This window comes from Stegastes partitus, unplaced genomic scaffold (genome assembly GCF_000690725.1).
Source record: "Stegastes partitus isolate 25-593 unplaced genomic scaffold, Stegastes_partitus-1.0.2 Scaffold780, whole genome shotgun sequence".
NCBI classification, from domain to species: Eukaryota; Metazoa; Chordata; class Actinopteri; family Pomacentridae; genus Stegastes; species Stegastes partitus.
The window spans coordinates 232,798-246,123 of NW_007578511.1; the positions used below are offsets into that span (position 1 = coordinate 232,798).

At 40.5% G+C, this 13,326-nt stretch overlaps 1 protein-coding gene across 1 annotated transcript; it reads left to right on the forward strand.

Moving 5' to 3' along the window:
- The first annotated feature begins 1,651 nt into the window (after positions 1-1,651).
- Positions 1,652-12,908, forward strand: mindy4 (MINDY lysine 48 deubiquitinase 4). The gene is made up of 18 exons (XM_008292046.1): positions 1,652-1,711; positions 3,993-4,112; positions 4,185-4,399; positions 4,489-4,732; positions 4,816-5,069; positions 5,191-5,243; positions 5,329-5,441; positions 5,523-5,639; positions 6,689-6,780; positions 6,956-7,057; positions 7,987-8,050; positions 8,251-8,316; positions 8,398-8,465; positions 8,566-8,629; positions 9,699-9,860; positions 10,956-11,136; positions 12,123-12,192; positions 12,379-12,908. The coding sequence occupies exons 1-18, from the start codon at positions 1,652-1,654 to the stop codon at positions 12,425-12,427; spliced, it is 2,094 nt and encodes a 697-aa protein (XP_008290268.1). The 3' UTR covers positions 12,428-12,908.
- The last annotated feature ends 418 nt before the right edge of the window (positions 12,909-13,326 follow it).

Here is a 13,326-nt window from a genome sequence, read left to right on the forward strand (position 1 = left end):
TCTGTTGGGAATTTTACCTGCTTTGCTTTTGAGCGAGCTAATATAAACTATACAGATCGCACACGTGTGGTGTATATATATATATATATCCATATAATACAGGTACTGTTAACATTTTGGTTACTATGGTGACCATCCTTGATAAACAGCCCTGGAGAAGAGATGCTGTGGAGTATCTGAGGAGAAACAGCCAAAGTTCATTCATGTTTTTAGGAATTAAAATTCTGTTCTACAACAACTTGTTGAGCAGCAACAAGTGTTTTCATCATCACTAGCTGAAGCCATATTTTAGTTTTAAGATCAGAGACTCTGCAGTTCTTCCATCCGTCCACACTAATGTTACTGCTGCAAGAATCCTGCAGTGAAATGACGAAAACAAAACATGTGTTTCCCTTCATGTCATGTTAATTTTTTTTTTATTTTTATGAGGGATATGTTTCACAGCAGGATATTTATTTGCACCAGGGACATTATTGCGGATGTGGATGATAATAATTAACTTTATTCATGAAGCGTCTATTGATTTTTTGGGAGGAAAAAAAGAGAAGCAACATTTGGGAAGTAGAAATAAACAAAGTAAAAGATTTAGAAAACCCATCAATACAACTAATATTAGAGACAAGAGAATATAAATCAAATGAAGAATAAAGTACAAATATATTTACTTTGTTTTACCATGATGCTGAATTCATGTACAGTTACACCTCTGTACCATTTTAACACCTGTACAATAATGACAGTATGATATCTTACTTGATTCTCATTTTTTATTTAATCCTATTTTAACTCCCACATGGCTGCTATTATACAGCTGTTTCTGTGTCCATCTGCTATATGTGCCTTTGAATGGCCCCCCAGGACACAAAGGAAGTTTTCTGAATTGAAAATTGAATTGAATAAATAGAAAACAGAGGTTAAAACCATAAAAACAGGGTAATCATTATAATAATAAAGCAAAATATGGCAACAGGCAGCCTATAGGGGCAATGAACTACATGTTATTGTGCCATAAACTGCTGCAGCTTGATAAATTATCATCACACATGGACAGACTTTTTAATATTAAACACACATATAAACTATAGATGTTGCTTGTTACCCCTCAAACACTCCACAGTGTCTAATAACTAAAACTGCACCTTTATTAATCAAAATCAGATCATTCACTGTAAAATAATTAACTCATATATCACCATGTGATTTATTAACTCTCACATTAAAACATAATTTCCAACCAGCCTCTATAAAACAACAGCATGACGGATGTAGTGTAGTTTAGGTTTTAGTTCATGTGCCACTTATTGATCTCCTGTAATAAACATGTGGGGAGAGCGGCTGCTGCCGTCTCCATGGTAACGCACATTGGTAAACAACATCCGTGATGGATCCTCCGGTTCACTGATCCACACACACGAAGACATCCTGACCGAAGAGACACATCTGTGCACATTTTCTTGTAAGGATTCATTGAAACAGTGAATCGAAGTCTCAGTCTTGTGTGTCTGAACTTACCGTAAACCGGAGTCTTCTAACGAGGCTCCCCGACTTTTAGCCGGAGCAGCTAACCGGCCGAAGCCCACTGTCGGAGGTCGCTGGGAACGATGCCGGCTTCTGGTTAAGTCTCTGTCAAACGGATGCAACTTTTCCCATCATGGTGGCTTCAGTTGAGGAGGTTTCTTCGTCTCTGGTGCGGGAATACCTGAGCCGAAAGGTGAGTAAAAGACCGCTAACAGGAGGAAGCTAACGGGAGCAGGCTAACGGGAGGAAGCTAACGGGAGGAGGCTAACAGGGCTGCTAACGTTTGAGCTAACGCTGCTAAGCTAACTAGCCGCTACCTTCCATTCAGCAGCGAATGAACAGTTTTACCCGATTCTGAGACAAAAAGCTTTAAACTTCTGCCTCAAATCATGTTATCCTTCAGGGATTTGTGCCTGTTTGAGCTGTATTTAGTCACGTCCAGTCTTAGCATCATTTACGGGGTCTGTGACCAAGGAAAAGCTTTAGCTGCTGTAGTTTAGGTAAAACTCGGGCAAAGCCTCTGTTTGGTCTGATAACTTCATGATAAAGTGATTGATTTGGTGTCATAATTTAGTATATATTTGCATGTATACGTGCACTGTTTGTATTGACTGTATTTAGAAAGACTTAACAATATCAATGTATAGGAAACTGTGCAATGTCCTTATTTTTAATATCAGTGTTTTATAATCTGTTCACAGAAAATGTGCAGGATTGATTGAATTTTAAATTATTATTATTTCTTATTTATTTATTTATTGATAATGTAATTAATTTGATGAAACAATGTGGTGATACCATGCGTGTAAGTTCACTGATTTACACTGTGTTATAGACATTATTTAAAAAAAATAGTACTATATCAACCTTGCATGTACAAGTCTGCAATATTAATATGATTTCTTTGTTCTCCACATCAGTATTTTATACTCTGTGCACAAGCACTGAAATATTAGTTTTTGTCCTGATAGAATAACTCACTATTTTCACATCAAGAGAAATATGTGCAACATGGAACATCTATATCTATATCAGCAGTATTTATCTATATTTATTTTGTCTTTTACTACTGAAATTCCTGCATTTTTTTTGCGCTATTCTTTCCACAAACTTCCTCACTTTGTCTTATCTGTTGGAGCTGTATATTATCTGATGGATGTCTGCCAAACCCCACACAAGAATGTAAATTGTCGACTCAGTTGGAAGTAATCAGCAGGGGAAGTTTTAGGACGATAACCAGAAGAAGTGGTTTCCAATTTTCTTCCATTTTGAGCAGAAATCTCCACTTTAGCAGCATTTATATTGTGAAGGTTTTTACAGGAGGGTCATAGCCTGATTTACAGGCATTTTGTTCCTAAAAGCCTGACTTTTTTCCGGTTGCTGGTGGTATTTAATGATTTATGAAGTGATAAAAAGAGATTCTCCTCTGAAAAAAACCTTTGACTGATGTTTCAGCAAAATTAAACAGCAGTTTTGAACCTGCCTGTATACAATGTTGAGCTTTCTGTTCTGGAAACTGATGCAGTGACACCTTTCACAGTTGCATTCTGGGTAACTTTCCCAGTCACAGTCTTGTCTGATCTGCTGGTTTAATTAGTTTAAAATTTGCGAGGGAATTCCACATCTCAATATCCATTAAGATGCTGCATTATTAGCAACGGTTCGCTTGTGTCTTATTGGGAAATCTTAAGTCAAAATCTTAAGTTTCACATCACTTTCTGGATAAAGTTGTATTTAATCAAATTGCAACTGCAAGAAAACAAATTGTTGATTCCCATGTGGTGCTGTTTTAATGTCACATCACGTCTTCTTTCTGACTTCTAGGAAACAAACATTCAGGTGTTTATTTTACTGTAATTTGCATGTGGACACTTAAGCAAATTAGCACGTATTTACTCATAAAATACCTAATTTGCATATTTCAACATAGAATTTCAGAAAACCTGTCGTACCTAAGAACCGTTTTAACTGAAGTAATCAGCTGGGAAAGAGTCATGTTGATGCCCATTAGAAGTTGTGTCCAATGATGATGTTAAAAATGCGTTTTTTGCAGCTACTCTAAGCTACAAATCTGCACTTCAGCTGCACTTACATACACCAAACTTTGCATTTTTATTATTATTATTTATTTTATCCATATCCTGAAGGTTTTTACAGAACGGTTCACTCATTTATCAGTTACAGCCTGATTGATTGAACATTTTTTTCTTAAAAACGTGGAATAATTTGACCTTTTTCTGGCTGGTTGGTTGTATTTTGTGATTTATTGACAAATTAAAAAAGAGAGACCCAAAGTTCTCTCTCCAATAATCTAACATTTAAACTAATCAATCGACATGTTTGAACCTGGATATATCAGATGTTGAGATTCTTGTTCTTGAAACTGTTGCATGTGGTTAAAACTCCCGGCCACAGCCTCCGTCTGGTCCCAGAATAAAGTGTAAAACAGAGCATCTGTTGATATTCACGCACAGGGGCTCAAGAGGACTATCGCCTGTATGGACGAGGAGCATCCACGCACAGAGGCCAGCATCAACAACAGATCGCAGCTGAGACAGATACTCAACATAGAGGACCTCTACACGAGGAATAAGGCGAGTCTGACGGCTGGAGTTTGGCTGCTGTGCAACATCCAAGGTCTGTAGCTGACTCTTCTGTCGTTGCAGGTTCAGAGTTCCCCCCTGAGGACGTTGCTGGAGATGATCGTAAAGCATCACATCGAGCGACTTAAGAAGGACAAGACCACCAGCAGTGAAAATGATTCTTCCCAACCTATCAGCTCGATCGCTGATCCTCCTGCAGGAACAAAATCAGTGATGAATGACGTGAAAACAGAGGAAATCGCACCAGCTTTTGTTATTAGCAAACAGAGCAAATTAAGGTATTTCACTGACTATATTTTGATGCACTATTCTGAGCAGTTTTGACCATTTTTAAATTAGATTTTTAACTAAATCTTGTCTCTCATAGGTCTGATATAAAAGGAACAAGCCCTTCTCAGCACACAGCTAAGTCAATGTCCAGCCATAATCCAACAGCTTTCTTAGTTTATGACCGAGAAGACCAAAAAGGCCAGAAACCGATGACTTCTCTTCAGGACAACGAGAGCTTCATCCAAAGAGGACCTGAAAAAACCCCGTCCATCGCCGAGGCCGTCCAGAAGAGCAGAACTAATCGCATTAGACGAGGAATGATGGCCGGACCGATAACTCAGGTGCTGAACTTTTGATGCTTCAAAAGTTCATGATCCCACATTCGTTGTAGTTTCATCCTTTTACTGACGTTTTTCCCTTTTAGGAATCAAACAGAAAACGGCAGAGTCGAAGGGCTGAAGCGTCCCAGCCGCTGCTCAGAAGAGACGAGGAAAACAGGCGGTCCAAGAATGGACTTTTAGTGGCTGGCTTACATCAGACAAGCTTAGACAGCAGCCTGAGTGAAATCCGCTCAGCTGACTGTGGAGACGAAAAAGCGGAGCTGCTAAACGCACCGCAGAGAATGTGGAGTGGAAACAGCTTCGAAAAAGTGGGACAAAACATTGAGAAGACAAGACAGTAAACAGTTTTTTCATACTTCAAATAATCAGTGAGGACACGATGCCGACTTTTTCCTTTTGAATCTGTTTTCCCAGCGTTTTGTTCTCAGGTTCTTGTGCACTCTTTTCTTTCTTCTCAGGGTGAAAACGTGGCCAAACATGGCTGACTTAGACGTGTCTGAGATGGTGCTGGGTGAGTGCTGAAAAAAAACTGAAAAAGTAAGCTTGAGTCGTCGTCCCAGGCTCGCCAAAGTTGATCTGTGTTTATTAAATTCCAGATGACATCGATGATGACGATGACGAATTCCGACAACTCTCCAAAGTGTCTGTCCAAAGAGCCGCCGCCGAGCACAGCCATGCAGGCCGACCGATGGACGAACGCGTCGCCGCGGTGGGTGATTTACGGCGACGCTTCTGCAGGCAGCTCCCGCGGTCGACTTTAATCTCGCTTCCCGTTTCTGTTTGTCTCCAGGAACTGAAAGCGGTTCTTCTCGGTTCCAGCCTGAGTTATTTCAACGCCGAGTGGAGGAGCCAGGGTTTCACATTCTCCGAAACGCATGACCTCAGATATGGAATCGTGCAGAAAAAGGTCATTTTTGAAGCTGCCATCTGGTGAAAATCCATTTTTATTGCGCGTTTTGTGATTGTTGTAAACTTGAAGGTGTAAAATACAATCAGTTGACTTCTGACATTCCTCACAACTAGTTAGCCTCCTAGATTCACAAGACAGCAAAGGTTCAACCCACACCAACAGTCCTCCAGCTCAGACTGCAGAGTTTTCATCCATCCATCCATCCATCATCTACACACCGCTTAATCCTCACGAGGGTCGTGGGGGGCTGGAGTCAGACAACCAAGCACACTCACATTCACACCTACGGACAATTTCCAATCACCAATTAGCGTCAACATGTTTTTGGACCTTGTGGGAGGAAGCCGGAGAACCTGGAGAGAACCCACGCTGCACGGGGAGAACATGGAGACTCCACGCAGAAAGATTCCGGCGCCCCCACCGGGACGCGAACCGGCGACCTTCTTGCTGCGAGGCAACAGTGCTAACCACTGCTCCACCTTGCAGCCCCAGAGTTTTTTTCCTAGAACAGCCGTAAAACCAGAAGTTACACAGTCTGGATGTAATGGTTTAGATAAACTGTTGATCCACATGGAAATAGTTCTATCACAGGAGCAAGCACATAGAATAAATAATATAAGATATAAGAATATATATCTATAATATACAAAAAAAAGCAAGCAGGAAAAAAATACAATACAAAAATGTCTATATGTACAATTTTACAAATCACTCCTACTGTGTACATTCAGAAATAAACACTGCATACATGCTGATACACGCTGTAAACACTTGTGAGAAAAATATGACTTATCTAATACAAATAGATGGATAAATAGAACTTTATTGATCCCTTTGGTGGGTTACCTCGGGGAAAGTGTCGATAATAATATGAACCATGCTTGCAGTAGTTTGAGCTGAAGAACTGACACAAACACTTTGTGGGAGAGTTAATTTGCTGACAATAAGCACAATATGGGCTCAATTATTCCTTCTTGCTTCATATGATTAATGAAGTGTTGTTCTTCATAATCTAATATTTTCCCATTGTGTGTTTATTTTTCTAGGGTGGTCCCTGCGGAGTCCTGGCGTCCGTCCAAGCCTTTGTTCTGAAGAAACTGCTGTTCGAAAACCCAGAAAGCGGCAACGCAGGCCTTCAGTACGTTATCACGGCCTCCTGATATTAATCTCCGTCAGCGTTGTTCACAGCCATTAATTCACTTCAAGGAGAGCTTTGTAGCCGCTGTCAAGTGTCGACCTCTGCCTTTCGGTATTAACTGTGCCGTTGCCCCCAGACGACCTATTTTTCTCTCAAACGCCACCTTTGTTCTCAGGAGGTTAAGACCTTCCAACGCGACCAGGAGGAAGTGTCTGGTTTTAGCCGCGGCCGAAGTCTTGTGGAGGGCCGGCGAGGAGAAACGAGCCACGGTGGCGATGTAAGGTCACATCCTCGTCCGCTTAATCGCCTAAATCCGACACACGGCACCTCTTTGTTGGTTCTTATTTAGGTCAAAGGCCTGGGAGTAGCTTGTTCCGATGGTTTTACTGGATCTGTTTCATCAAACTCAGCTCACCGCATTCTTTATGTAGCTGCAGCTGTCAGACGTGTTCATCTCAGAAGTTCCTGATTAATGATTTAGGGCATTGATTTCAACTCTTTGGCTTCTCTCAAACCTGAACTTTGATCTGTTAATCTGACGAGAACCGAACCAGTCTTACTTACGACAGTGCTTGGAGTTGTTTCTAGCGATTTTAGGAAAGATTTTTTCTCCACGAGACGACAAAAACATCACAGAGAGCAACAGACAGAACCACAAAACGTATTCCTCATTCATGTCGCTTCACAATTTCACATCTATCTATTAATAATAAAACTTTACTATAATAAAAACAGACAGTAACAGCTTAGATTATTAATGCTAAGTAGTCGTCTTTTTTTTGAGACGTTAACAGGAGCTAAAGCTGCTTGATCCTTTTTCCTCTAAATTCATCCAAAACCTGCAGCACCAAACAACAGCAGCAGCTTCATTAATTGGTTATAATTATATGGATAAAGAGAGTGGATCGATCAGGATCCGTGAGCTGTGCTTCACCTCAGACAGGTGAGCTGCTCCACGGCTGCAGGTGATTACGTGGCGTTTGTCCTCAGCTCCTTCACAGCTGCTCAGACGTGTTTGTTTTTATGTTATTTCACTTTGACTTTTCAGTTTTAGTGTCGGTTTTACAGTTGGACAGAATTTGACATGTTGTCTAATCGTCCCTCCATCTCTATGTTTCAATGAAACTGTAATGTCACAGATTCCATGTCTGAAAAAAGGCCTCAGTGTGCTTTTGGTTTTTTACCTCCATTTTCTTTTTTCAACAGAAATTCAGGAAGAAACCATTTCACCCCAACTGGACGCTACAAATCTGACGGAGTGCTTGAAAAGGTGCAGACACACCTCTGAGAAATTCACCCTGATGCAGCCGAAGAGTTTCACACTTAAAATCGTAACGTATTTGTACTAGTCCTGGTAAGACATGATGCTGGAGCCGTAGTCAGAGCCAGATACGTTTGTTTTCGTCTTGCTTTCTGTGTGCCTGTGAGGCTGAAGTAAGAAGAATGCTGATGTTTGTGCTGCTGTTCTAGATCACATGCTTCACTGTGGACAACATCAAGGATCTGCATTTACTTCTGGAGCAGCATATTGAGCAGGTGAGGTGGATTTTACCTGCTGTTAAACTAAAGTTTACCATCTTTTATTTGTTCTAAGCTCTGTTTTTTTTCCCCCTACAGTTTGAAACTGGGATGTTGGGATGCCTGCTGCTGACCGTATCTGCTGTTCTGTCTCGATCCATTGAAAAGTAAACGGAGCCTTTTTAACACATTTCTGAACGAGAGCTGCAGCGTAAAGCGCTTCGAGGCAGTTAGTGGAACAACTGTCTTGTTTCTTTCTGTGCTTAGAGTAAGAGAGGACATGGACGTGCCGACCACCACCCTTATCGGAGCCCACGGTTACTGCACTCAGGTGGGACACAGGACTGGACACTTACTCAGTTTCTCTAAATCCACTGCTTTTAAGGCTCATGTGACCGTTCTGAACAATCTACTGCACATAATTATCAAACACCAAACACTTTAAGGTACCTCAGGTGAGAATGAAGTCTTCTCAGCCTTGTTAAGATGCTCATGTGATGTTTTTATATGTTGGAGACGTTCTGAGCGTGTCCTCGACGCTGCAGTGAACCGATGACGCCAGATTCAGACTTTTAAGCAACCAGTAATGTCAACTGGCAGCGTGAAGCTTTTTGTTTGAACATGTTTGACTGAATTATTCCAGTATTACAACCTGCCATTGTGCAGCACAGGGAGGTTCTACAGAGACAGTGTAGGAACGTTTAGGCTTTTTTTTTTTAAAAGACAAATAAGGATTATTTATTGGAGAAAAAAAACTTATAAATATGTAACTGTGAAATGTTGTGCTGCTGGATTCGCCTTGTTTTTTTTGTTTTTTTTTTTTAACCTCGTAAATCAAAAAATAAAAGTACAGCAGACAGACACGTGAACTTTTCAGGGCTAAAAAACACATTTGATCTCTGTTAATAACTGCAACCAAATCAATTATGTCATAATGTTTATTTAACCAGTTTGTAGCATCAGTATTATGGGATGTCTCGTAGTGTGAACAGTCAAACCACAGCAGTTTAATGTCATAGAGTCACAGAAACAATCATTGGTATCCTGGATGTGTTTCTGGTTTCTGATCATTCACCAGACAAAACTTTACAAAGTGCATTCTGGGTAAACGTTCAAGGCTCATGTGTGATGGTGGTTGGTCAGAACAACTTCTAGACATGAAAGGATCATTTTTACCTACAGAAGATACCTGATCATCTCCTAGACACGATTCACAAGGTGGCATTTTGTAATAAGAACATGTTTTGATGCTAACAAAATCATTTTCTCTATAAATGTCATTTTGAGCCACACAAATCAGTTTTTAGAGTTAGATCATAAGCGGTGTCCTAGTAGAACGTATTGATGGTTGAACAGCTGTTTCTATCACTTACTGTTACGTTGTGTGCGACTTTCCCCAGGAGTTGGTCAACTTGTTGCTGTGCGGCAGAGCGGTCTCTAACGTCTTCGACAACGACATGGAGCTGGACTCGGGCGACGGCAACGCGACGCTGCTGAAAGGAATCAAAGGCAGCTGCGACGTGGGCCTGCTGTCCCTATTTGAGCATTACAACATCTGTAAGGTGAGCGACACAGCTGGCCGGCTGACATACAACACAAACACTGACGTAGAAGAAGAAATGTCATGTAAGCTAAAAAAAAGTTTGAAGTTTAAACTGTAGTTTTTCCTCCATTCCCATAAGTTTCAGGGAGGATCTTTGAAAAGGGAATTATCAACATGGACAGGAAACACTAATTCATTTCTAAAAATCTGTTTTAAAGCTAGTTTTTCTCTATTTCTGCTAGCAGTCTGTCACCCAGTGTTTTTATAGTTTTATTGCATTGAATACAGAAATATGGTTGTAAGGAGTCATCTAATAAATTAATGAAATAAAAAATGAAAACGAGAGCATCTAGCAAATCTTTGGGTTCTTGGGTTTTTGTGTAAAGTTTTAAAGGGTCATACCTTTAGTTTTATTTAATCTAGTTAAATCTACATAAGTCATAATAATGCTGCAGGCTCTCAGCTTTAATATTCATATTAGGTTATGTTACTATTTTTTTAAATTATTTTAATTTTCATTTTACATTTGGGAGGTTATTTTCCATAATTAATTTGTATTAATGTCAGTTAAAGTAGTATTTTATATACATTTTGCAGGGTTTTAGTCCTTAATTTGTTGATCTACTCAGATAAAATCACAGCATAAATAACATTATACAGTCTTCAGCCCAATATTTAAACTTGTTGGGTTACTTTTTAATGCCAATCACAGCCTTTCTTTAAAAAAAATAAAAAAAAGGAAAAAAAAAGAAAAAAAAAAATAAAAAAACAGGAACTTCACCAACGTATTTATTAGTTTGAATTTCTTTTCATAATTCATCTAATTTGACATTTATTTTATTGTAAAACACTTTGTAGCTTGTTTTCTAAAGGTGCTATGCAACAAAAGTTATTATTATTAACCAACTGGGGCTTTTTTTTTTGACATGTCAGCGTGGAAAAGAAAAACACAGCAATAAACGATTAAATGAAGGAGCTGCTTTGGTTTGAACATCATGTTAACTTTGTGACTCACAGCAACACCTGAGCAAACACAGCTTCATAAAACAGAAGAACACCTGATGTTTTTCCTGATCTAAACCTGCTGACACGACGCTGCCGTTCTCTCTCTAAGGTAGGAGCTCACCTGAAGACCCCCTGTTTCCCCATCTGGGTGGTCTGCAGCGAGAGCCACTTCAGCGTGCTGTTCGGCCTGCAGAGGGAGCTGTTGACCAATGAGGACAGAGCTCCGGACTTCGACCTCTACTATTATGACGGGCTGGCCAATCAGCAGGAGGAGATCCGCCTCACCGTTTGTACGTAGCGTCGCTTCATCTGACCAACTCTGTGCTTCCTGTTATGAATTATAATAACTTCATACGAGTGAAATGAAGCCATTCAGGGTGTGAACTGTCTCCTCACAGTCTGGGATGCTTTTTGGTCCACGTTCACTCCGGTTTTTCTTCTTTTTCTCATAAAACTGAAATGAACCAGTTAACATGCAAATAATGGAAACTACAGTAAATATACTTTGGTGTGTGACTTACATGTTGGATATTATTTGAGGAAAGATCATAAACCGCAGTCCTGTTTCTGCACCAAGGCAGCTGTTGTTATTTTTTTTGCACAAAGTAATGTCATTTCATTTACTAATTAATTAGTAGAATGTGAGGTTTACTGTTTAATACCACAACTAGATGTCTTAATCAACATTTCCTCCTTTTAAAATGCACAAACTGTGAATTGCAGACAGATACCATAAATAATAATAAATAATAATGATGCATATTTCATATTTATGATCCAGAATTGAGATCAACCGACTCTGTTTGACATTTAAAAATGCAGAAACCACAAAAACACCTGAAACAATGAAGGATAAAGAAGAACTTATGAGTCGGGAACATTTATGCAAAGGAATTTGGAATAAAATAACGAGAATAAATGTAAAGTTCTCATTAATATTCTGCTTTGAACTGCCAATTCATTCCTGGTTTTGGCTCCAAAAAATAACATCAGATTTGTTTTCAGCTGTATTTTGGTAAAACCAGAACGCAGCTCAGTGTTTGTTTTATGTCTCGTAATAACCTCACGCTAGTAAACTGCCACTGAGGGAAACACGAGGGCTCCGTTTCTGTGCCTAATCTGCTCAGTAAATATAGATATTAACAGCAGATGTGGTGGTTTCTCGTTGCCTTTTCTTGTGGAACGTCTTGTTTGCGGTCTGAATTATCCGCTTCTTTGTCGTGTTGATGCGTGAAAGTGCGACTCACTTAAAGATGCCGTCCATTTGTGTTTCTAGCTCTTGGAAAGTCGAGCCCGAGCTGTCAGGATGATCTCATTCCCCCGCTGGAGCTCTGCATCCGAACACGGTAATCATCTGCACGCTCACAGGTGCTGGCCGGGATGTGAGGAACGAACGTAAAACCTTTTATTACCGCTAATTACATAAGCTTCAGATGGTTTGCAGACTCTTTCAAAACACCTTCGAGTTGTAAAAGTTTGTACCTGGTCCACTCCCACGTGGCTTAAATGTGTGTTTTGGTTTTGTTTTTCAGATGGAAGCGTGCGCTTGTCAACTGGAACGACACTGAGCCGATTCTCTGACGGATCCTGGGGTTTGGTGTTGTTTTAATTATGGACATCAGCCAGCAACAAGCGTTGTGCGTCACCAGTGCAGAGGATTTATTAACACATTGACCTGATATCATGTCACGCAGTTAGACAAGACAGTAGGATCTCTGCCTGCACAAAGTGTTGGGAAATTAAAAAAACATACATATATGCACACTTAAAAGTCACATAAATGTGTCCAAACCCATTGAGACAATAAGGAGTCAGTGTGTCACAATGGTTCTGGGCAGATTTTACAGCTGAATAACTTTTGGTCCACATTGGAGAATGAAACGTCACATCAGGGTCATTCTACCATAATTTCCGGACTATTAAGGCACCTGAATATAAGCCGCAGCCACTAACTCTAAAAAGAAAACAAGTTTAGTACATATACAGGCCACATTTGTTTACAAGCTGCAGGTGTCCACGTTGAGATATTTACACAGAAAGATTCTTTAACTTTTAATTAAATACGTACCGGTAACACACAAAATGCTTTTTCTGAACAGTGCCTGTAACACGGCTGGTTAAGAAAATAAAAACTACAGCAGCCTACCAGGAAAAGTCATTGATCGCTATCTTCATCTTCCTCCTGCACACCATCCATCCATCCATCCATCCATCCTTCCTGATCTGCACACACCTCCTCCAGCTCTTCTTGGGGGACCCCCAGGCGTTCCCAGGCCAGTTGAGAGACATAATCCCTCCAGTGTGTCCTGGGTCTTCCCCGAGGCCTCCTCCCGGTGGGACGCGCCCGGAACACCTCCCCAGGGAGGCGTCCAGGAGGCATCTGAAAAAGATGCCCGAGCCACCTCAGCTGGCTCCTTTGGACGTGGAGGAGCAGCGGCTCTGCTCCGAGCTCCTCCCACGTGACTGAGCTCCTCACCCGA